Raw genomic sequence first — 25,434 nt, forward strand, 5'->3', positions numbered from 1 at the left:
AAATCTAGCCTTGAACTTTTTAGCACTTCCATCAGCTGCATGCTTGATCTTGTAGAGCCATTTTGAGGTGACAACAGATTTGTCCTTGGGACTAGGGACCACATCCCAGACATCATTCTTCTTAATCGACTCATACTCTTCATTCATAGTATCATTCCAAACTTGGTGCTTCACAGCTTCTTCGAATGTGCAAGGCTTAGATTGAACAATGGTGCTCATGGCAGTTAAGTACCCTTGGTACCTATTCGGCTTCTTACTTTCACGAAATGCCCTTCTTGGTGCAACATGTCTCTTGACATCTTCGAGAGTTTCCGTAAGCCATGAGGGTCTCCTTTTCTTGGAGGAGGGCTCATGAGGAGGCGGATCAATGGGATCCATTTGTCCTTCAGCATCGGCATCGGCTCATCCTGCGGTTCTCCTCGTTTTCCTGAATCTGCTTCTTTGTCCTTCCTTGGAATAGGAAGGTTACTGATCTTCCCAAGGGCAACATCTTCATCGAAGGTGACATCATGTCTTATCTCCACTTCTCTTTGACCAGACACATAGATTCTATATGCCTTAGAGTTTCAATGTAGCCCATAAATGTTCCTTTCTTCCTAGATGCATCCAATTTGCTTCTCTTTTCTTTCGTCACATGAAAATATATGGGCTACCAAAAATTCTAAAGTGAGAAACATCAGGTTTCTTACTGGTGAAAACTTCTTCGGGAGTTTTGGAGTCCAACACTTAATGAGGGCATCTATTTTGAACGTACAGGACAGTGTTGGCAGCTTTCGGCCATAAGAACTTTAGAAGGCTTTGATCATGAAGCATGGCACGAGTGGCTTCTATAATAGAATGATTCTTCCTTTCAGCAACACCATTTTGCTCAGGAGTATATGCGGTAGTAGTCTCCCTCTTAATGTTAGCTTCTCTACAATAGTCATTGAACTCATTTGATTCATATTCGGTTCCATTATCGGTCCTCAATATTTTGATCTTCTTCCCGATTTGATTTTCGACCAAGGCTTTGAAAGAATGGAACCATGAGAATACTTCGTCCTTCTTCTTCAAGAAATATATCCAAGTTTTGCGAGAGAAATCATCCACAAAGATAGCATAATATAAATATCCTCCCAAAGATGTCACGAGCATCATACCAGATAGATCAGAATGAACCAATTGCAATATGTCGGTAGTCTTGCTATTACTTGAGGGGAATGGTCCCGTGGTATGTTTTGCTTCGGCACATCCCTGACAAACACCTTCATGTTCTACTTTAAATTCGGGCATACATGTTACCATCTTCCTCGCATTGGGTAGGGCTTTATAATGAAGATGAGCAAACCTTCGGTGCCGTAATTCGTATTGAAGAGATGTATCGCAAGACATGGCTCCTAGTGGACTTCCTCCAACTTGATATAGGCTGCCAACCCTGAATCCAAGAGTAAATGCTTCTTTGAAATTTCTTTTCCAAACACGTACCTTTCCATCAAAGAATGCGACCTTGAATCCTTTGTCTTCCATCGCCGAGATAGATACCAAGTTCTTCTTTAGATCTGGTACATATAGTACTTCTTGTAGATGAATGGTGTTACCTTGATTCAATTGAAGAGTAACATTCCCAACTCCCTTCATGGGATAGGTGGCATTGTCTCCAAGGATAATTTCCAAATTTGTATCCTTTTCAATTAGATTTGAAAAAGATTCCTTATACCTAGTGAAGTGCCTTGAGGCACCACTATCAATCAAGCAATTTCCAAAGTATCCGGAGGAAGATAAAATTCTTTTTGCTTGTTATCAACAACATTATATTCATTGTACCTGGAGTTTCTTGATCTTTTGGGAGGGCGACCATTTCCATGTTGAGTAGCGGGAGCATTCCTTTTTCCTTTGTTGTTAATCTTGCCATTCCTTTGATTGTTGTTGCCCCTGAAATTGTTGTTGTTGTGGTTGTCATCATCATGAGGTGTATCCCTTCTATTAGGACACTCCATAGCATAGTGGCCAAACTTGTTACAAATGAAGCATCTTCCCTTTCTTCCATTTTTGAATCTTAGCGTTGACATTGCTTCTTTGAACTTGCATTGTTCTTCTTTTTAGCATGAGCAGAGAATGCAGTAGGTTCATTCCTATTTGAAGGTATATCCATTTCCATCATCCTTGTATCTTCTTGAGAACATCTGGTCAGCAATTCTTCAAAACCTAGAATCCTGTCATTGTTGAGAATAGAAGTGTTGAACATATGCCATTCCCGAAGTCCTCTAAGGGCAATGAGAATGAGATCCCTATCAACAATAGATTCTCCAATCAAAGAAGATCATTTTTGATCTCAGTAATCCTCATGAAGTAGGATTGAAGATTTCCTTCAATTTGTTCTTGAGAAAGAGAACTTGGTTTGCATTACTAGCTTTGAACATGCCAACCAACCTGTCATACATTTCCTTAGATGTGTTCAAATCGAAGATGTATGCAACCAAATGCTTGCTAATAGAATCCCTGATAATCTTCTTTGCTTTGACTTCACCCTTCTTGTACTTTGTCTTCGTGGCAGCCGGTGCATTTGAAGGAGGTTCATAAATCTTTCCCTGCACATAGTCCATAACATCTTGCTCTTCCAAAGTCAAATCAAGAGACATCTTCCATGCATGATAATTAGACTTATCATTGAGCTTGTCATCAAGCTTGAAGTAAGATGCGAAGGCCATTGACTCTTGTCCTTGTCCAACAAATCTCAGTGATTGCTCTTTTCACTCTTGCTTGGGCTTTGTCTTCACCTCAACTCTGATACCATGTTAATTTTAGATAACAATGGTATGTTCTATGCTTAAGAGCAATTTACTTCAATTTTCTTATTAGTCCAATATCAATTTCCAGAATAGCAATCACATTATCATGACAATAAATGCAGATAGAACATAGATAAAAACAGTGGAAGACAAGTCAAGAGAAGAGGACACAAGATGTGGCGCATGCCAGGGACAAACCCCAATGTGGGGAAACACTTTGATCAATTCTTCTTATTATTCTTTAAAAGTTCAACAGAGAGAGAGAGTACAATATACAAAATTCACTTGCCCAATCAAAGTCAAATCTGTCCAGTGAAACAACAACCACAAGAAACCCTAACTAGAAAGTCAACGTTGGTCAACATGGCATAATTTCTCCTTCAAATCAGCGCGATCAAACCTAGTCAACTTGGCCTCTAACAGTGATCTGAATCAGTGCAAAACAGTCCCAAAAATGACAGTGAAACTTGGTCAACACAGAGGTCAAACTTGCGGTCAATTCCCTGTGGTCAACGCTGGTCAAGCAACTCTGTTTGCCTCGATTTTTGTGCCTAGAAATGCGGCTTGCCCAAACTGAAAATTCCCCAAAAAATCGCGGTCAAAATTGGTCAACTGCATCTCAGTCAACACTGGTCAAACCCTTCTTGCAATTTGGTCAACACCCAAAACAGAAAACACAGTCTGTCCTTCGTACATGTGGAGAGAGTGATGGTTGCCCTGAAGTTGTATGACCCAATCAGATGAGGAGAGAGAGATACGTGTGAGAATGAATGATGTCCAAATGAGGTAGATGCATCGTCTATTTATATGTAATGTTGAGGATGAATAGACGCGTCTTTTGGGCTTTTGAGCCTACATTAGATTGTTGGCCGACCTTGACAATTTGTCCATAAACAAAATAAATTCATAATTCCATTTGTACATGTCAGAATGAGATGATCTTTAGATCATTCCTACACCTCTTGGAAAGAGGAATCCACTAAAAATATCAGCTGCATCATATGAACTGTCCAAGGTGGAGTTTGGCCCTAGTTGCCAAATTTAAGGGTTTATTTGTAGGTCAAGCACCCATTGTGTTTTTCTAGGAGTCAAGGAGTAAAAAAAGTCATTGTTATATGTATAGACCCTATTGGGCATTTTGTATCAAGTCAAAAGAATTTAATTGAGTCAAAATTATGTCAAAAGTCCCTCCAAGAGAACAAGTCGGTTTGCAAGAGAAGAAGTCAGCCTCAATAGGGTAGTTCGTACTCCAAGGAAAACCTATATATAAGAAGACACTCGACCTCATTTGAGAGATCATCCAAGCACGTTCGATCTATAAGCAAGAAAGAAGAGAGAAGAACAAAAGAAGGCTAGAAGAAATCAAGAAGAACCGAAATCTAAAGTTTCTCTATCCATTTCTCTCACACATGCGAAGAACTAGTGTTAAAATTTGGGTACTAGAGGACAAGTGGTTCCCTAAGGCTTTGATCTTTGACCTAGGGAAGTGTCCAAATTTATTTTTTACTTTTTTCCTAAAGTGACTCTATAAGTGGTAAAGTCAATTTAATTTAAAAGTGACTTTATAAGTGGTAAAGTTACATTCTAATTTAAAGGTGACTTTATAAGTGGTAAAGTTACATTCTAATTTAAAGGTGACTTTATTAAAGTCAATGAAGAATTAGAAAGTGAAAAAGTGACTATGGAAATAAAAGGCTAAGTAGGTCTTTATTTATGTGGGTGAGTTAAAAAATAGAAAGTGAGAATTAAATGAACATTTATTCTCATCCCTAGATCTAAATGAATATCAGCCATTAGATCTTAGGGTAACCCAAAAGGTCATTTAGAGAATAGAAGGAGAAGAGAAGAGGAAAAGGTAACCCAAAAATTTTCTCCTTGCTCTCTCTTCTCTTTCTCTCAAATGCTCAAAAGGAGAGCATTTGAGAGAAAGAGAAGAGAGAGCAAGGAGAAAATTTTTGAGCAGTGAGGAAGTGAAGGAGAGCAGCAAGAAGACATTTCAGCAAATCTGGGCAGCGACATTTATTGGCATGCATCCCAAGGCAAAACTGTACAACAAGAGAAAGACATAAATCAAGGAAGAGGGACATCACAGAAATTGAGGAAGAGGGACAACAGAAAGGGAACGAATTTTGAGGCAGATTTGGGCACAAATTTCGAGGCAACCGTACTGCGGAAATTTGTATGATCCGTACAGCAAGTTCTGGGCACATTTTTGACACTGGATTTTGTTTTATTGCTGAAAATTTCTGTTTTCGTTGTTTGCTGATTGGCATGATTTTCGAGGCAGAGTGCAAGCACGGAAATTGAGATAAACTGTAATTTGTGGTTGTTGGATTTTTTACTGTGTATTTCAGTTTCTCTGTAAAAGCATTTTCATAAATAAAGAAGAGCTCTCAAACTGGTTTTCCCCAAGAGTTGTAGGAAGTTTTTCTAGGGTCACATTGACCAAAAATCATTGTGTTATTTTCTATGTGGCTGTCATAATTTTGCTGTGTTTTATTTCTGCAATTTCAACAGTTGTGAAATCTCTGAATTTGTGTTTTCAGGAAAATATTGTCATTTCCAGATTTTAGAATTTTTATCAAGCTTGGATTTAAAACTAAATGCATGGAGTGATAAGGAAAACTGATAATCGGAGTGGGGTTGAAATTTCTTCAACTAGGGCATCACTTTGTTGCAGCAAGATCAAAATCACAGTCTTCAAAAAAGGTTGAAGTTTGGTTTCAAAAGGATCATGTTTGGAAATCGAATTATTAAGGAGAAAGAAGCACCCTAAGCGAAGGAAGGACTCTTTAACCATATTACTCCTACACATGTGAAGTTGCAGCTATTGTAGGAAGGCCGAAAATTGCAGGACTAAAAAGGAGAGCGAAAAAGTGTTGCAGGGGTCAAAGTTGAGGATTTGGAGAAGTTTGACTATAATAGACTTTGTTGAAGTTGAAGTACATTGAAAGAAAGGTTGACTTGGTCTTGGAGGGGTCTTTGTCTTGGGCTTAAAGGTCTTGGAATTCGTCATTTGAAGATTCTATAAGAAGAGAAGAATTTCTTGTCGGTTTTCATTTGTAGGAGAGGTTTTGGCCCTGGCTAGCAGCCTACATCTTGTGTCCATTTGTTCTATTGATTTTCATGTTTTAGTAGTTGTTTGATGATAAGAACACCATAATAATCAAGATAAGTAGAAGCAAATTATAAGTACATCAAGTTAAAGTAAAAGAGCATCAGAAACAACTATCAAGTGTAGAGAAATCACACCTAATCTAGTTTCCCTAGATTTCTCAACATGTTATAGGGATCCAAAGACTCTGTCTCAACCCACGATCTCCAGGGACCCAAGCTGTTATAGGGCTCTAGGGATCCTACCGCAACCCACAACATCCAGGAACCCAAGCTGTTACAGGGCTCCAGAGATTAACAACTCAACCGACAACGTCTCGAGAACTTGAGGATCAATCCCCTTCTCTTCTCTTCTCTTTTGTTCTGCGCTGCCTCGCTGATTGAACCAGAGTTCTTTGTTTTTCTGTTTCTCTCCTTCGTGTTTGCATGAATTCGAATACCCTTCTTTTCCTCCTTCGATCTCTTTTCCCCGAGCTCGTATTTACTGCCCCTGTCCTCCCTTTCTTGCATTGCATAGTTCCCTTCTTAATTTCTTGCCCCTTTTCCTTGTGCAAGTTCCCAAGTGCATGGGCTTGTGTACCTTCCTTTGTAGCTCATGCAATTTTAGGAACCAGTTCATTAAATTCATGCACCAATCAGCCTTTAATGACTGTTTGAGAACAACTCATATTTCTGCACAAGAAACCCATGGACATCCCAAGCAAGCAACCTTCTCCCCAGCTCTAGAATCTGTGTCCCCTAGACTCAGTCCCCTTTTTTAAATTTTACATATTTGAAAAATATTTACAATGCATTTTATGAGAGAACCATGGGTGGGGCTGTCACAGATGCCTCCCCCTTGAGGGAACACAACACTCGGTGTTCCTTTGCTAATATGCAACACCAGGAATAAATATAAACACATATTATTTTCATGGAGCTTTGTATACGTAGCTCTATACAGTATTTACAATCATGTACACATTTGCCTTAACCAACAAACAAAAAGGGATAATTAGCTTTCATGGCATCAACCATTTCCCACGTTGCCTCCTCTAGCCCAAAGTGCTTCTACTGCACTTTGACTTGCTCTATGGCTCGATTCTGGAGCATGAGACTCCTTCGGTCTAGGATGCACATCGATGCCAGCTGTAACTCTCCCTCTGGTTCCACTTGTAGCACAAACCAATCAATCACATGATTAGAATCATGCACATATCTTTTAAGCAAAGAAGCATTGAAACATCATTAATTCTAACTGATGGAGGTAATGCTAGCCTATATGCCACTGCCCCAATCCTCTAAAGGATCTCAAAAGGCCCACAATATCGCGGTGCCAACTTGGCACATGTCCCAATCTTTAGGAAACTCTTCTTGGGCATAGCTATCAGATACACATGCTCCCCAGTTTGGAACTCTTTGTGTACCCTATGCTGATCTGGATAGCTCTATTGCCTATGCTGCGCCACTTTCAAGTTTTGTTTTATAATCTAAACTTGTTGCTCCATCTCCTTAAGCATGTCAGGCCCAACAAGGACCTTGTTCACCGATTCACTCCAACTAATATGAGTGTTGCAACTCCTTCCATACAATGCTTCAAATGGACTCATCTTTATTGATTGTTGCTATCCATTATTGTGTGCAAATTCCACAATTGGAAGATATTCTTCCCACTTCTTGGGTTGATGCATCACATACATCGTTAACATGTCCTCAAGGATTCTGTTAGTGCTTTCTGTTTGCTTGTCTGTTTGTGGATGATAAGCTGTACTAAATGCCAATTCTGTTCCCAATCTTGCAAACAATTCCTTCCAAAACTGTGAAGTGAACCTAGCATCTCTGTTTGACACAATTTTCTTGGGAATACTGTGTAGCCGCACGATCTCCTTTATAAAGATTTGTGCCACATCACTTGCAGAGTTAGTGGACTTGATGGCTACAATGTAAGCTACCTTGCTTAGCTTGTCAACCACTACCATGATTGCATCATGCTGCCTAGAAGTTTTAGGCGGTCCTATAATGAAATCCATACAAATCACCTCTCATTTCCATTCCGAAATGGGAATAGGCTGTAATAATCCTGCTGGATGCTTGCATTCGGCCTTTACTTGCATAGAATTCTATGCATTTTGCCACAAAATTAGCCACATCCTTCTTCAAATTCGACCAATAATAATGCCTTTTGATGGCTGTAAGGGTCTTTTGATACCCTAGATGGCCTGAATAAGGCTTAACATGGGACTCTTTCATTATTAGTCTTTTTATTTCATCACTGTTTGGCACATAAATTCTGTTTTTAAACTTGATTAGGCTATCCTCAGTGAGGTGGTATTCTTTGTCCTTACCAATTTGCACCAATTTCTCTTTCACTTGATGATATTTTTCATCTTGCTGCACAACACTTTTGACCCTTTCTACTAGGTCTTTTTGATAGGAATTTATAGTTTCCAAGTGATTTGCTTGAATTTTGCTCAAGGCATCAACAACCTGATTTTCTTTACCCTTTATATACTTAATTTCAAAGTCAAGTCAAATTCACTAAGCGTGGCTAGCCATCTTGCTTGCCTAGTAGTTAACTTGGGTTGCCCAAACAAATACTTGAGTCCACTATGGTTGGTCATGAGTGTAAACTTTGAGTCCACTATGGTCGGTCACGAGTGTAAACTTTCTACCTAGGAGGTAGTGCCTCCACATTTTTAAAGGATAAATGATGGAAGCCAACTCTAAATCATGGGTTACATAATTCACCTCATGTTCATTTAACTTCCTGGACTCATAGCATACTACCTTCCCTTCCTGCATTAAGACTCCATCGAGTCCTTCCTTGCAGGCATATGTGCACACCACAAAATCCTTGTCAGGATATGCAATTTTCAACACTGGTGCATTGGTGAGAAATTGCTTTAACTGCTCAAAGCTCTTTGCACATTGAGTAGTCCACTCAAATCTCTTTCCTTTTCTCTGCAAAGCTGTGATGGGATGGCCTATCTTGGAGAAATTCTTGATAAATCTCCTGTAATATCCTGCCAATCCCATGAATGATCTAACCTCATCCACATTCTTTGGAGTTGGCCACTCCATTATGGCTTTGATCTTTTCAGGATCAACTGAGATCCCTTCCTTGGAGACAATATGCCCCAAATAATGTATTTGTGATTGGAAGAAATCACACTTGCTAAGCTTTGCATAGAGCTTGTGCTCCCTCAACAATTGTAGCACTACAACCAAATGCTTTTCATGCTCTTCCTTTGTCCTTGAGTACACTAGTATGTCATCAACAAACACAATGACAAACTTATCCAAATAGGGACACAACACACTGTTCATTAAGCACATGAACGTGGCAGGGGCATTAGTAAGCCCAAAGGGTACCACTACGAACTCATAGTGTCCATACCTTGTTCTGAAAGCAATTTTATGGATGTCCTCCTCCTTGATTCTTACTTGATGATAGCCTGACCTCAAGTCAATCTTGGAGAAAATTGCTGCTCCCCTCAACTGATCAAAGAGATCATCAATCCTTGGCAGTGGGTACCTATTTTTTATGGTTACCTTATTTAATTGCCTATAATCAATGCATAATCTAAGGGTTCCATCTTTCTTCTTTACACACAATACAGGTGCTTTCCATGGGGACACACTGGGTCTTATGTAGCACTTATCAAGCATTTATTTTAGTTGCAATTTTAGCTCGACCAACTCTGGGGTGCTCATCTTATACAATGCCTTGGATGCTGGTGCTACTTCAGGTACCATCTCAATAGAGAAATCTATCTCTTTGTGAGGAGGTAATCCAGGAACCTCCACTGGGAAGACATTTGCATACTGCTACAAAACATGATAACTCTTTAGCAGCTCAACTTCCTCATCTTCAATATCACTGCCAACTTTCTCCCCCTTAGAAACTTGCACTGCAAACAACGTGCATACCTTTTTGCTGCTGCGCTTGGCTTGCGTGGCCGTGATTAGTCTTATTGAGGTAGGCTTCCTTTTTCCCTGTAGAACTTTTCTGTGTCCTTGCTCATCTAAGCATTCAGTTTCCTTCTCATAACAATCCACTTTAGTTCTGTGCAGATACAACCAATCCAAGCCCAACAATATGCCATACACACCCAATGGCAATATATTCAATTCTGCTATTGTGGGCGTGCCACTGAGCACAAATGCACAAGACCTTATCCACTGGTTGATCCTCCTTTTTATCCTAGCTGCCGTCTAAACCATTCAAGGTTCTTCATGCAACTCCTTGCCCAAACCACGTTTCTCAACAAGCTCTGGGCCAATGTAGCTATAATTAGAAACTGGATCAATTAAAATAGAAATAATTTGATCTTGTAACTTACCTTCCATCTCAATGATGGACACCTGGTGGTCTGCTTGGCGGTTGTCCACTGCTGCATAAATTCTTGGCATACTCCGAGCTACCTCATCCACCGTGCAAGCCTCTTGAGCACTGTCAATCTCGTTCCAACATTTTGTTGATGTGGACAATCCCTTCTTCTATGTTTATCACCACAAGTCCAATGTTTGAGTGACTCTCGAGCTTCATACTTGGGTTTCTCTATTGCTGGCTGTTGCACATTTTTCTTAACAACAACAATTTTCTTATGATGAATTTGCTTTGCAGGGGCTGAATATTTACCCTCCTTTTCTGAGCCCTTCTTAGGCCAACTCTTCTTATGTTCGACTTTGTTCTTGGCTTGCCAATTACTCTTGATCTTTGGCTTGCGTTTTGCTTGTTCATAGCAGTGCTTTAGCTTCTTGATGGCATCTTTCAGTGTTCGAGGCTCTAGTAGTTCAATTTTATCTCGGAATGCCATAGGTAATCCACTGATGAATCTCTGAATTTTAACTTTTTCATCCTTGAGATATGGCACATACCTCAATAGTTCTAAAAACTTGGTGACATATTCATCATAAGTTAATTGACCCATCTTGAGTTCATAAAACTCTTTTGCCTTGCCATCGTAGTAACGCTCAGACAGGTATTGCTCCGTGAAGAGCTTTTCGAACTCATCCTAGGTCAATTCTTTCTTAACAATGCCTCCAACATTCTTCAGATTCTCCCACCATATATCTGCTTTTCCTTTCAAGCTGTATGTGGCAATTCTAACTTTCATATTTTTAGAATAGTCGTGTAATTCTAAAGAACTTTATACCCAACAACCATGCTTCCGTGTCCTCTGCTTTCTTCATATCCCCATCAAACGTGGGCGGCTTGACTTTCTTAAATTCTTCAGGCATGTATTCTTTCCTTCTGCTTCCTGAATGATGATGATGATGGTGGTGGTGCCTTCTAGTGGCAGAGCTAGATGGTGTACTAGCATGTTGCACATAGGTGCTATTCCCTCTTATTGGAGTGCTCAACAATGCATCACCCTTCATCGTATCTTCACTCTTGGTTCTATGCCTCTTCCTGGACTCACTACCATTTGCCCCATTTGCCTTCTTCTCAGACTCATGAAGGCTCTTTTGGTCTCTCTGACCGGATCTCATCTCGGATTGCTTCTGCCCCTACAAATCCGAGAGACTTTGCAAAATCACTGCATTTATCTCAACTTGTTTTTCCTATGCTCTAACCAACCTCCCATTATCTGCCTTGAAACATCTAACTTCAGTGCTTAGGCTTCTCAAGGTATCCATCCAATTTGGAGAGTGATTCCCTCCCCTTGGTCTATTGATCTTTCATCTTCATTGGCTTTGACCCATTCACTTCCATGCTGTGATTGATCAAAACTGTACTCAACTATTCTAGTCCTCATTGCTGTTTTATCTCTATCTTAGGCTGCTTGCGATGTGTTGTCAATCACACCTGCTATTAGACATTTCATAATAAATAAATAAACACAAATCATGACCATGAACTTGCATTTATGGAGATGCCATGGAGATCCCTGCTGCGACACAACAACCATGTCAGCTTTAATTAATCGTATGCATCAATATAATTCAAGTCATCTAGGCTATTAGTGCATCGTCAATTAAGTAATCAACTAATTAAACACAAGATTTTTCCCTTACAGGGCTGCCATAACAATCTACCTACAACACCATGATCATGTTAGTACATAATCACAACAAAACATAAATCTACCCCTTGTAAATTATGGCCTACTCAGACATTCCAATTGTTTAACTATTTGCTATTCTAACTACATCACAGGGTGAATGTTACCAAGTAGGTATGTTATAAAATCATATAGACTGGAATTTAACACCTAAATCATTACCAGTCCAAGTGTTGAGCCTGGATGCTCTAATACCTCTCTGTAACGACACCCCTTACCCAATATCCAAGGTAGGAGGTGGTCACTATGCAAACCCAATCTTCAAACTACAGTTATGAAAATGGAATATAAAATTTTCAATTTTTCTCCAACTCCACTAAACTCAAAGTAACCATCGCCATTGTGTTCATCTCGTTGAGACGAATTTGGTGATATAAATTTTACCTCAATCTGACCCCCGGATTGTGAGATATTGCCTCCCAAAGATCAGACCCTTCCACATGATAGCGCTGTCATATGGCATTCCGTCGTTGGCCTAGATGGCGTTTCGGGCTCTTGGACCAATCAGAGTTAACCTTATTCATTTACCTGCCCGAAGCTCTTCATTGCGTCTGACTAAATCTGACGGTCATGAATTAACCACGTCGTCTTGAGGCCTTCTTCCTAGCCCTCCTTATACCTTTGAGATGATGTCTAGAAACACATCATCTCGATCTTTCCATGTCGACGATTCTTGGCGTGTTCCTTTGTTAACCGTCATGGCCTTATTACCGGTTTCACATATGAAGTGGGGCCATACGACCTCCTCTCCCCATTGGTTTCCCATTCCACCATTGACTGCCACCTCAACCTATCCCTCGTCACCCCAAATCTTTCATCCCAACGCCTTCTTTGTCTCACCTCTTTATTTTTCCAGGATCATAGCGTTGGGCTCGCCTCGCCGGCGGGACCCCCTCTCCACTAATCGGGTACATGCTCTACCAGCGTGGCATGACTGACATCATCCCGCATGTCTCCTCCCGACACTTACATTTGAATCCTCCCTTTAAACTTCTGGGGTGAGACATCCAAGCCTACGTGGATTGGTGGGTCTACGAGATAATATTTCTTATTGGCCCAAGTGGCTCCACTTCCAGCCAGTAAGAATGCCCCTTCGCTTCCAAGTTGTCGGCCTAGCTGGCTTGGCGCTTTGTCGGCCATGCAGTTCCATTATGCCACTGCTTGCGAATGTTCAGGGGTGAACTCGTCGGGTTGACTTGACAAGTGGGCCAGTTCTCGACCAATAGCACCACTATAATAGTGCAGGCCTTGCCCCACACCCAACTGATGTCATCGGGCGCAAGGCCTTGCCCGACGCATTCGATTCTTTTGCCCCAGTGTTCCTCCTGGGTGACATCATCTCACCCTTATGTTCCTGACACTTCCTAGTGTGCCTCCATTTATTCTTCTTGACTAAACTTTCGGGCCGAAGGTGTAGTGGGCCACCTTTCCGGCCAATGGCATGACAACCAGGCACACTTCATCTTGCCTACCTCATCCTAACGCCTTATGTTGGTGCCTCCATCTACTGCTCCTTTCAAATAACTTGGGTGGGGTCGCTCCTCACACGTTCCCCACTTCGGATTGGTGCACATTTTTCCTGGAGTTTTTCCAATTTCAAGGTCTTTGACCAAAAGAATTTGGCACTTGATTTTTCTCAATTAGAAGTTTGATTGAAGAAAAACATTCCGCTATAATAATTGGGTTGTGACTATTTGTACAAGTCGAGTAGATTAATCACTGTATAGTTTAAATTGATCATAGTTCGAACCAGATTTACAGTTGAACAATTTCATTGCTACTTGCTACCATACCACTATATTTGTCAATTAATCCATGCACACTCAACTATACCATATCCATCATACTCTGATTTCAACTGTACAATTCATATTCAATCAAAATTGTAGCCAATTAAATTTGTTGTAACCAATCGCTGTATAGTCAATCAAATTTGCTTTTTTGTATACCTCGTGGTTGTGTTTGTACAACTCATTGTCAAACTGCATCCTGCCACACCTATACAAAATTACTTATTTGAAAAAATTCTCTAGCACCTAGTTGTCATCCAAGTTGAATTACCCAGCGGCCACTCTAGCTGCCACCTCTCTTGTGCCATCTTTCCATTAGAGATATCGTGCCACAGTTGCATGAAATTACTTATTTATAGATTCGTGCCACAACTGCACAGAATTACTTATTTAAAGAAAATCTATAGCACCCAGTCATCATCTAAGTTGAATTATCCAGTTGCCTCTGCAACCACCACTTGTATTGTGCCATAATTCCACTAGAGTTGTTGGCCACATGATATTATTAAACCGTACGACTACTAGTGATAATCGAATCAATCCTCGTATGCAAAATATTCATAATACAACTTAATGAAGTCGTCATTAATCGAATGTACACATTTTCTCTGTCATTGCGTCAAGGATTTGTGAGGGAGTTCCACCAGTTGTTGTGTCTATCTTGGCAGAATATAATGCCACCATTTCCTACTAACCAACAAGGCCATTCAATTTGAATTCAAGGTAGTAAACTCTATTCCCAAAATATTAGAAGTACACCAAATTAATTCCTAAATCTCCACATGGAATATACTTTATATGTTGGAAAGTTGAACTCTAAGGTACCATTGGGGCTTTATTATTAATTAGTGGAGTAAAAAAGTAAAAAAAAAGGTTAATTTAAGCCAAAGAGTTATTTTAAAATTTTTTAATTGACTAATTGTGAGGGTATTACAGTTATCGATTTAAGAAGAGGGGGTAAATCTTAAATTATATTATAATTATATTCAAAGGTATGTATATATACAAGGGTATTTTTAAAGTTTGATAATTAAAAGTTCCCAAGTTCCAAGGGTGTGAAATATATATTTCCTTATTATATAATTTGGAAAGGAAGATATATTAACCTTTTCTAAAGTGAAAAGATAAAAGGGAAAATAAAGAAATATTAAAATTAAAAAGTTCTTAATGTTTGAAAGTTCAATTAAAAATGGTAGAAAAGTTGGGGGGGGATTCAAGATAAACAAGGGTATTGCGAAGGAATTTATAGAAAGTGAAGGAGTAAGGTGTTATTTAATCCTTGAGGAAAAAGACGAGATATATAAGCTTCATAATCAAAGTATCTTTGATGTAAAATTATCGATAAGATAAAATGGAGTCAATCATTGAGGAGAAAGGAATGGAATCTATAATTGAGGAGAAAGGAAGATATCCTAAAATTCAGAAATCTATGCTCCAGTGTTATTTAGAATCAAGGGGACTCTTGCAGGAAAAGATATTACTATTTCTATCATTCCTACCAAAAATAATAATTATGTAAGTCCCAAACTCGCTAATGAGTTAGTGAATCCTGAGTCAAATATAATTGAAAAATTAGACTATTGCTACACAACTTTATGACACAACCATTCTATAATTAAACATTGGAATTGTATTTTTATATTGCAATTCACTATTAGATCTTTATGAAGCAATGATGGTGACATAATTGATTGTAGGTTCACCCCTGATGGAAATCTAGGGTTCTTCATCTTAAACACGAAGAAGAAGTTTTTGAGAACCCCTATCTTATGTTGGGGCAGGGGTGAGATATTTTTGAGAAATAATCCCTTTGATGCTTTGGGTGTGAGTGAAGTGATGTGTTGAGACCTCCGCAACTGTCTCAAGGATACTGGTTAGCCTTCAAAAAGGGGGGGTTGAGGGGAGACCCAAGGTCTAATTGTTCTAATATTTGAAATACTCTGGAACTCAACTTGTTGCTTAATGGTTTGATTAGCCGAATCAACCTGAAAGTATGATGTGATCACCCGAATTGTCCTTGAGTGAGGTGGGGTATGTAGGATCTTGAGATCTGTGTCTGGATATCTCCTTTATGAAGAAGGCTAGGCATTTCTACTCAGGATATGGACAAAAGGTAGAGAGGGATCCTTCTAAATCTCCAGAGAGGTAGTGGTAGCGCCCTTGATCTCATAGTATAATGGGCACCCAAAAATGAGGTGCTACTATGTCTCTGGTTCTTGAAGGTGACACAACTAGCAAATCCTATTAGATCTTGCTATATGGTGGTCAATCTCTGCTCAGAGTTGTTGGGAACCAACCCAAAGGTGGCCCAAAGGGATCTTGAGTGAGTGCATCTAATGTCTGCACGGGTATGGGGTGTGGATGATGATGCCATCTTGTAACTCCAGGAAATGCTCAATACAGGACATCTTTGGGCTAGGGCTTGTTTTGTGGGGGGGGGGGAATCCATGTGACTTGAATGTACAATCTGTAGATATACTCTATTATGATGGATTGATTCAGTACGTGTCTGGGTGCCACGAGATGGCTCGATGAAGCAACGAAGAATCTGAAGGGGGGAAGATGATCTGGGGAGATGTTTATTGTCTAGAGAAGGCGACAAACATTGAGAACCAACCTCGTGCCTAGCGTAAGGCGTGAGCTGAAGTGAGGGCCTTCGAGGAACAAAGTGCAGGGTACGGGTATCGGTCTCTCCTTGTAGTAGAATCTTTGAAAGATCTGACTCTATGGAGGAAAGAAACGAAGGGAAAGATGACATTGAGGCATAAGGGGTGGGTACCAAACTCTACCTGAATAATGGACCGTGGGACTATACGTTTGCATCAGATGACACGCTTGAGAGGCAAGCTCTAGACTCTCTCCATCTGGGCCTTGTCTGTTTGTACCAATGTTTTAAAACTCCGACCCTGACTAGGAAACGGCTGAGGGTCGACTCCGACTTCGACTCCAACTCAGTATCGACTTGGACGATTTGATTTCAATGGCCCGGTCGTTGTAAAAAATACATTAAATATTTTTTTATTTATAAAAAACATAATTTTAAAGATTTTCATTCATGTTTCCAAACACAAATCTTTAGAATATAGAGAGAAGACAACATATGATCAAAGTAGGCTCATGAATATATCCATTATATCAAAATGGCACTCAACGCACTGTCCAATACAAAGTTCATACTTAGCCACCAATGCCAGGATTCTTTTCTTCCTCAACCTAAGGACAATCACTAGACTACAACAATAATAATACCAATTCTCTGCCCCTAATGACGTCTCAAAACCCTTGATTTAATTCTGGTCAAGCTCCAAAGCAATCAGAGGTAAATATGTATTTATTAGTCCATTGCCAAAACGTTTGCCTTTTCAAAAACATTGTATGGCTCAATGCATTGTTTCAGTTTTCTAATTCATGCCACTAGGATAACCATACTTCGGCTTTGTAATTTTCAAAACTTTCTCACAATGATAGATTACTTTAGGGCTATAAATATGCAGCAAAAAACAACCCAACCATTGATATGTAGGAGGTGGAACAACTTTGACTAATGTGCTTTAGGATTTTTGTCAAAGAGCCGAGTCGACCGAGTTGTTACCGAGTCGGCCGAGTCATTACTGAGTCGGCCGAGTTGTTACCGAGTCGACCGAGTCAATGATTGGCTCGGTAATAACTCGGCCAGCCGTTCCATTTCGGCCACCAGGCCGACCTGTCAGGCATTGGCTTGATCTGACTCGGCCGTTTTTTAAAACAATGGTTTGTACCAAGATCAACCCCGAAATCTTGGAGCCATAGAGGACTTTGGGTCTAATAATCGTGTCCATGAGGTAGAGTTTGGATGAGATGTCTTGAAACTAACTTTTGTATCACTATCCCGTGATAAGGCCCAGGGAACCATAACCTTTGCGAAGCCGAGGCTAGAGGGCCGATTGCATGCCAAAACGAGGTCCGTGAACTATACTCCTAGGTAGATGTATCATGTGATGACCTCGATCTCTTCCACTCAGAAGTAGAAACGCATGTTTGTAAGAGTTTTCTTCAAAGCATTGAAGATCATAACCTTGGTTTTACCTATGTTGATCGTCAATTGTCGAAAGTCACAAAAGCTGGCTAGGTTGTCGATTTGGCTTTGCAGGCCCTCAGGAGTAGATGCCAATAAGACCAAGTCATGTCTGTAACAGTTTTCCTCGGAGCATTGAAGATCATAACCTTGGTTTTACGTATGTTGACCGTCAATTGTCGAAGGTCACAAAAGCCGACCAAGGTGTCGATCTCTCTGTAGGCCCTCGAGAGTAGATGCCAACAAGACCAAGACATCTGCAAAAATGAGCAAGGAGATCAACACCTGATGTAGAAGGAAACCATCCCCCCCCCTTCCTCATATGTTGCTCTGTTGGTGCATATAGCTTTGACTGATCTCTTGATATCCCACTCAGAGAGAGAAGATCAATGGTAAGACATTATCAATGCCTCTTGTATATTTTTCTTCTGTGGTTCACAGACCTTGAAGATTGGTGACTGCCATGTCCACAAAATATTTGTACTAGGCAGATCCACCCAAAGGGATCACTTCCCGCCTACTTAACCATGGATCCTAACCCAAAGACTATCGAGATCATTGAACTTGTGACCTCTCAATAGCAAAGGTGCTTTATTAATGTGATATGATGCTTTATTATCAAATGCAAATGCGATTTCCTAGTGCTAATAACTAGTACTAACTTCTGTTAATTTACATTGGTATGACCATTTATATTATAGTGTAGTGTGTACATTAGTTCTATCATTATCTAGGTGTCGTATAATTCGAATCTTACCATATTTGACATTAATAGAACAAGTCGAGGTAGAGAGTTATGTTGTCGGAATTAGCGCAGGAATGGACTACTCACCTAAATCCTTTCGTGGCCTGTATGCTATTTGTGAGAAAGATTGAAAGATATTCATGGGATGTGTGACACATCGTACAAGTCTGTAACATACAGTTGGGTAGATGAGCAATAATGGTCATATAAAATGATCTAATTAAAAAACATCGAATGCATCATTTATGACTCTAATTAAATTTTTTCCCTTTTTACAATCTCTACATCATAGTGATGTGATTTGAATGCCCATTTGATAAAATCATAAACTACTAATTATTTTGTTCTATTTTCTGGTTAATTTCTTGATTTTGTTTGAACTATTTGAAATTCTATTATGAATAAAATATATATGAAAATAATAAAAATAATATAAATAATAATAGACATAAACAATGATTAATTAACTAATAATTAGTGGGGAAGAGGCATGTCTCTACAGACATGACCGTTCGTGAAAGGGTACTTACTGGCTATATATACAGGACCCTCACTCTCAATTGTAGCATCATTCTCATTCATACTTTTTAATATATATTCCCGTCCCTTCAATGGAGATATACATATTCCAAGTCTTCTAGAGTGTTTGATTGAAGAATTAACTTTGTTCGTTCCATTTGGTATCAGAGCTATTCGATCCTCTGGCCACTCAACTACTGCACAGAGCCAGTTTGACCCAGTCTTTGGCCATCGAAGTTCGTCAACCTTGTTGTCATAGTTCAAGCGTTTCGCTATAAATTTGGAGTTTCTCCATTTCGCAGGTTTCATCCTCGGGCCTTTGCCATTTAAAAAAAGAAAAAAAAAGACAAAGAAAAGCAAAAGTTAAAAATATATAATTAAAAAAAAACATTTTAAAATAATAATAAAAAAATGGACATTGTCAAAAAAATAATTCAAAAAATAAATAATTAAAAACCATATTAAATTAAAAAAGGATTAAAAAAGATAAACATTTAACAACTTACCTGGTCGCTGCAGCCGCTGCCTTCTCCCCAAAACTGGCCACCATATGCCGCCACAACCATTGTTGCAATCAATTAGCAGTGCCTCAACCAACCACAACATTGTCGGCTTCGCACGCCACTGCAAACACTGTGGCTGGGCCACTTCCGCCTCCACACAGGCACGAGCCACCCGATGTACCTCTGCCTCCATCGCCGCGTTTGTCTGCACCTCGCTTACACACTGTATTCCTTCACCGTTCACCCCCATCGACATACAGTCCCTCGACTTATCACTGCAACTTGCTGCTTTTTCTGCTGCTACCAACTACCAATGTTCAACGCCAGCCTTCGCAAACTACCATTGCATTGTCATCGTTCTTTCCTTTAATGGGATGCCTTGCCTCTGTGTCTTTCCGTTCAACCAATCACTGTATCCGTCTAGCTACTATGTCATCTAGCACTCGTTCTGCCTAGCCTGTGTCATCCATGTCCATTCTCAACTCGCTCCGCAGGTCTTCTGTCTGTTGTGTACCCCACTCTTGTCCATGCCCGATATTCAAACACCTATCTTCCTTGCTCACTAGCTTGCTTGACTACCATATCGCTGCTGCAGGTATACAACGCCGCATACCACTTTCGACCATCACGCTTGTCCTATCCAATCAATATTGCTTTGTCTCTCAGTTTCATCATCTTACCTTTTGATTACTCTCGCCGCGAACGCCGCGCCCGTGGTCAACCTCCACGACTTTTAGTTACAAGTCATATAATCTAACTTGCAAACATATCTTAAGTGATATAATAGTTTATAATTTATTATATATTCCATAATATACAATATTATAAAATAAACTACTTTCATATAGTATATAAAAATATATGAAAAAAGAGAAGTTGAAGTAAGAAGAACAGAGGGAAACTCTAATTCAAAAAAAAAGAGAGGCTTAAGAAGGTATTAAGAACAAATATTCTCACCTGATTATTTTACAAAAGGAATATATTAAGTGAATAGTTAAAGGAATCGTATATATGAGGAATTATTTAAGGTTTTTATATGTAATTAACAAATAAATAAAAGAAGAAGAAGAAAGAGAGAGATAGTAAAAACTTGAAATGACATAATTCGTTAAGGATTAATACTAAAGTCCGAAGGAATAATAAAGTTTTGAAGGTTTTGAAGAAAAAAAATATGGGTTTATTTTCAATATGTCCTTTTTGTTTAGAAGGATATCCTAATTGTTGAGAGTCATTTAGAAATCAAAACGTTGTCTGCACAAAATGTGACAATTTTTTTACTTTATTTGAATGTCTAAGTGATACAGAAAAACAATCATTAGCAAGAGATATGAAACGAGAAAGTGTTACAATAGGAATATGAAGATCTTGCAGATATACATTACAAACAAGTAATGGAAAAGGACGAAGACGTTTCTCAGCTCAAGGACCCTGTTGAAAAATTAATTGCACAAGTCAAGAAGCCTAAGGTCACAAAGAAGGAACTCAAGAAGTACTTATCAGAACAAGACGGAAATTTATGTTTAAAGAACCTTAATAAAAATTTATTAGAACAAATCAGAGATCTAAAAGATGAAAAACTTAAAAGTCAAAACATTGAAAATAAGGTTGATAAATCAGAAACCAAAGAACTTTTACGTCTGAGAAACCATAATCAAAGTCTACTCGCTCAAATTAAGAAACTTAAGGATGATAAGAAATCATTAAAAGACAAGTTAGAACAACTTACTGAAGAAGAAGTATCGAAATCTTCAGTCATAACAGTTCAAGTTGAAGATAAGGGAATGAATACCGATGCAGTGAATATCATAATTCAAGAAGAACACAAACTGGTGGAAGAAAAGACACTTAGATGTTGCAGTTCAGATGATAAACATCCCAAGTGAAGGTTTTGTAACCAACTCAACAACATCGTCACCTAAAGTAAATCAGAATACCGCCACACACATGATAGGGGAAAGACAAACCAAAAGAACTCTTTATCTACATCCGAATCATAGGAACAAACATCTCAATCAATCTACGAATCCGTATCACTCTGAACATAAACAACAAACTTATGTTCTGAAGACTACTAATGTCAGTACAATTCAGTCTTGTGATAACAATTCACACGAAGTATCCAGTAACCACAAGATTCCACAGAAGATTAATTTAGGATGGTCAGATCCATTCTCAGTGCGACAATTTTGTTTATTACTTAGAGGATCATATCGTCTTGATTTGACGAATATGACAGTTCTGAGACAAGAAGACATCCGAAACAGAAAAAAGAGATCAAGCCTTTCATCAATAAGTTTTGAGGACAAAGCTTTTTGAGGAGGAAGGCAATGTTATGAATAAGATATATATATAAAAATAGTAAAAATAATATAAATAATAATAGACATAAACAATGATTAATTAACTAATAATTAGTAGGGAAGAGGCATGTCTCTACAGACATGACCGTTCGTGAAAGGATACTTACCTGTCTATATATACAAGACCCTCACTCTTAATTGTAACATCATTCTCATTCATACTTTTTAATATATTTTCTTGTCTCTTCGATGGAGATCTACATATTCCATGTCTTTTGGAGTGTTTAACTGAGGAACTAACTTTGTTCGTTCCAAATTCCTATTGGTGCACACATTTAAAGTAAGATAGAGTGGCCATGATATCAATGATGGAAATCCATGACATTAATGATTGAAAGTACGGAGTTTTAAAGATGCTTAATGCTTGGTTTAAAATTTATTGTAACCAAGGTTGGGTAGCGATATATTTGGCATGCCTTTATCAATTTGTTAGTAACCCCAGTTGATTATATTTCTATGTGAATATTCATGGGAATTGTCTCATCTTTTTGGAAGCATATGCGATAATTGATGTTTTAAAGAATTTGTACAAAAAAGTATGTTGAATGAGCTGCCCAGTATTCATCTATTGTTTCTTGTTAAGCATTATGTATTTTTCAGTGATTGTAAAATAAAATACCATTTAGAAATTAGGAGTTGACGCTTTCTTATATATTACAAAGATAAAAAGTTAATTCAATTGTATTTTTCTCCATTCCTTATTTTGTACGGTTAATAATTTTGTTGGCAGCATGGTTAAGTCTTCTATGATGAAATCTTGCTTTTTGAGAGCTCTTGTCCTTTTTGTTTGTGTGCAGTCGCGGATGCTTTTGCGACCAGAGCTAGTGCTAGATGATGTTAGCCAAGATCATGCTCGCAAAACGGTATCTTTCTCCTTCAATTTATTTGTACCATATTATCAAAAATGTGGAGGACAAAAAAATGTTAGTTATATGGTCCTCTGCAGTCCTACTAAAATAAAATTTGAGTTTTGCTGGGGTTTTATATGTTGATTAATATATTACTTGAAAAACTGAAGTAAGGGGAACATTTATTCAAAGCCATGTGTGCATATCAACAAATGGACTACATCTACGGGGTCTAAAACATCATACTAAAATAAAATTTCAGTTTTGTTGAGGTTTTATATGGTGATTAATATACTACATGAAAAACTGATTCCCCAATATACTCCTGTTTCTCTGGAACATTTATACAGAGCTGTGTGTGCATATCAACAAATGGTCTACATCTACGGGGTCTAAAACATCATACAAAAGAAAAGTCGAGATTCATTTTGTTAAAGAAATCTACAGGAATAATCGTTATGCCATTGTGATATCAGAGGGAAAACAGGGCAATGTTGCACGAAGCGGGGACGAAGAAAGCATGTTTTTTGGAAGCGGGGACGCAGAAGCGTCATTTCCCCAAAATCTAGGAAGTGAAGCGTCTACTATATATATAATGATATTTATATTTTTTGCATTTATATTAAAAAAACATCCAAAATACCAAATTAGTTGTAGAAGACATGAAAACATGCATATTTTTACATAAATCAAGATAGATATGGTATCCTTTGTACATCATTGATCAATTATTCCAGCATCAACCATCTAGAATCTAGATTCCTCTTCTCTTGTCTAGCCTTTGCCTCTACTTCAATTCTATAGGGATATTAGTCAACAGTTCCTAATTTTGATCAAACAGCTTAATCGAAGCCTTATAATGTGGTAGAGAATTTATGAATTTCTATGTTCACTATATGAATTCTTGATACAAGTAATTAATCAAACATTTTACAAGCTGCAAAGTTACTTCCCTTTACATAAGTTGACAAACTTATTGTAGCCACTGCTACAATTTGGAAAACACATGACAACCATGAATGCTACAGCCATTAATACTTTCTGTCAATTAATTTGCAATAAAACAACAATAAAAACTTACATACAATAAACTACATCCATTGAGGAGTTTCTTCAAACATTTAGTGTGCAATCCTTTTTTTTTGAGATCTAAGTTTCAACCAACAACCCAATTCAAAGGAAGCAAGAACCATGTATTAAATTGCAAAAAGGGACAATGAAATGCCATCAAACATAGAATGTTAGTTTTAGATAATAGACATGACCTGCCATGGACAAAATTTCATTATAAGCAGAATTTGAAATTGTTGGCAACATGTTTTTCTTTTCATTTCCTGCATGTAAATTCTCATAGTTGGCAACAGTGACCTTACAAGAGATATTTTGCAGCCCTGAATATCTCCTGAATGATGCTCCAGCCCTCCTCAACATATCTTCATTTTCAGCCCAATGATCTAGGGTTTTCTCCACAATGAAAATACACTTGCCAAATGGAATAGACCTCCCTTCTATAGCCTCCTCTTGTAACATCTTAAGGAATAAAATAGTAGCAGAGTGTTCTAGATTCCCCCAGAAATGAGACGCTTCTCGAAAATAATCGTTACTTTAATCTTGAAGATGTCAAAGGTGTCCAAGTTTTACCTCATGGTAGACATCCCGCAAAGAATTCCTTTCTTTCAATGTTTGAAGTTTTGAACCATTCTAGAGGCTTCTCCATGGAACACCTCATTAACGAAGTGCTGATTCATCATAGATAACATTTTAAAATCACCATCTAAAACTTTTAGGTTGGTTGCTTCACAAAACATAGCTTTCAATTTACTGTAAATAGCATTTTCATGAGATGATGTGTCATGTGGGCTAAGATGATGGGCGACTGAATAGATTATAGCTCCATGCCATGTTGGACTGCTTCTTAATTAGAGTGGAATATCCTCATGGAAGGTTTGCAGTGCCTGGTGTCTTCATTTTGTGAGTTGCATTCCATCAAAGGGCCATATAAGGTATACCAGCATGTCAAATTATGCCTCCAAATATGTAGAACAATGTCTTGTGAGGTGTGAAAGGTGTCTATGAAGATGATCATGCCTCCAAATATGAAAATATGCCTTGAGGAATGTGAGCATACCTAAAAAGTATCCTCAGTGAAAGATTATGCATTCAAATGTGTGATATTACCAACCTATCTCCAACACCCTCCTTATGATGACCCTTTGACCTTGAAACAAGCCATGCTGTGTCACATGTCATCTCCATGGCCAGAATGCTTCTCAAGGTATATGGGCTGTAATTTTTAAATCTCCTTCACAATAAGTTCCCGAATGAGGGTGCCCTTCCTCCTATGCATTGAATGTATAACCTTTGCTGTGAGATACATCCTCAATGTTGATCATACCAGCTATTAAGTTAAATCCTAATATAAGTATGAATAAAAGAGGTACATATATTCAATACATATGCCAAAGACAACCTATGATATTACTCATGCCACAGCTGACTCCTGAGAGTAATCATAATAACAAGGGTTGCATTTATGGAAAGAATATCTCAAAATGCTCATGCTCTCCAAATCATCAAAGTTTTCGTCTTTAAATTTAGAAATTTGACATGACAAATGACTTACCAAGCACTTGGCTTCATACACCTATTATGCTAATTGTCACTTTTGGAGTTGTAATAGAAATTG

General features: G+C 38.5%; 1 protein-coding gene across 1 annotated transcript in view; it reads left to right on the forward strand.

Moving 5' to 3' along the window:
• The window catches only part of ATG3 (autophagy 3 (APG3)), a 151,715-nt gene that overhangs the window by 72,158 nt on the left and 54,123 nt on the right, over positions 1-25,434 (forward strand). The window contains exon 7 of the mRNA XM_089416693.1: positions 22,698-22,763. Coding sequence (XP_089272819.1) covers positions 22,698-22,763 — 66 coding nt within the window. The remainder of the gene's footprint in view (positions 1-22,697; positions 22,764-25,434) is intronic.

This window comes from Pinus tabuliformis, chromosome 6, assembly GCF_031772625.1.
Source record: "Pinus tabuliformis cultivar Carrire ecotype Pingquan chromosome 6, CPIR1, whole genome shotgun sequence".
NCBI classification, from domain to species: domain Eukaryota; kingdom Viridiplantae; phylum Streptophyta; class Pinopsida; order Pinales; family Pinaceae; genus Pinus; species Pinus tabuliformis.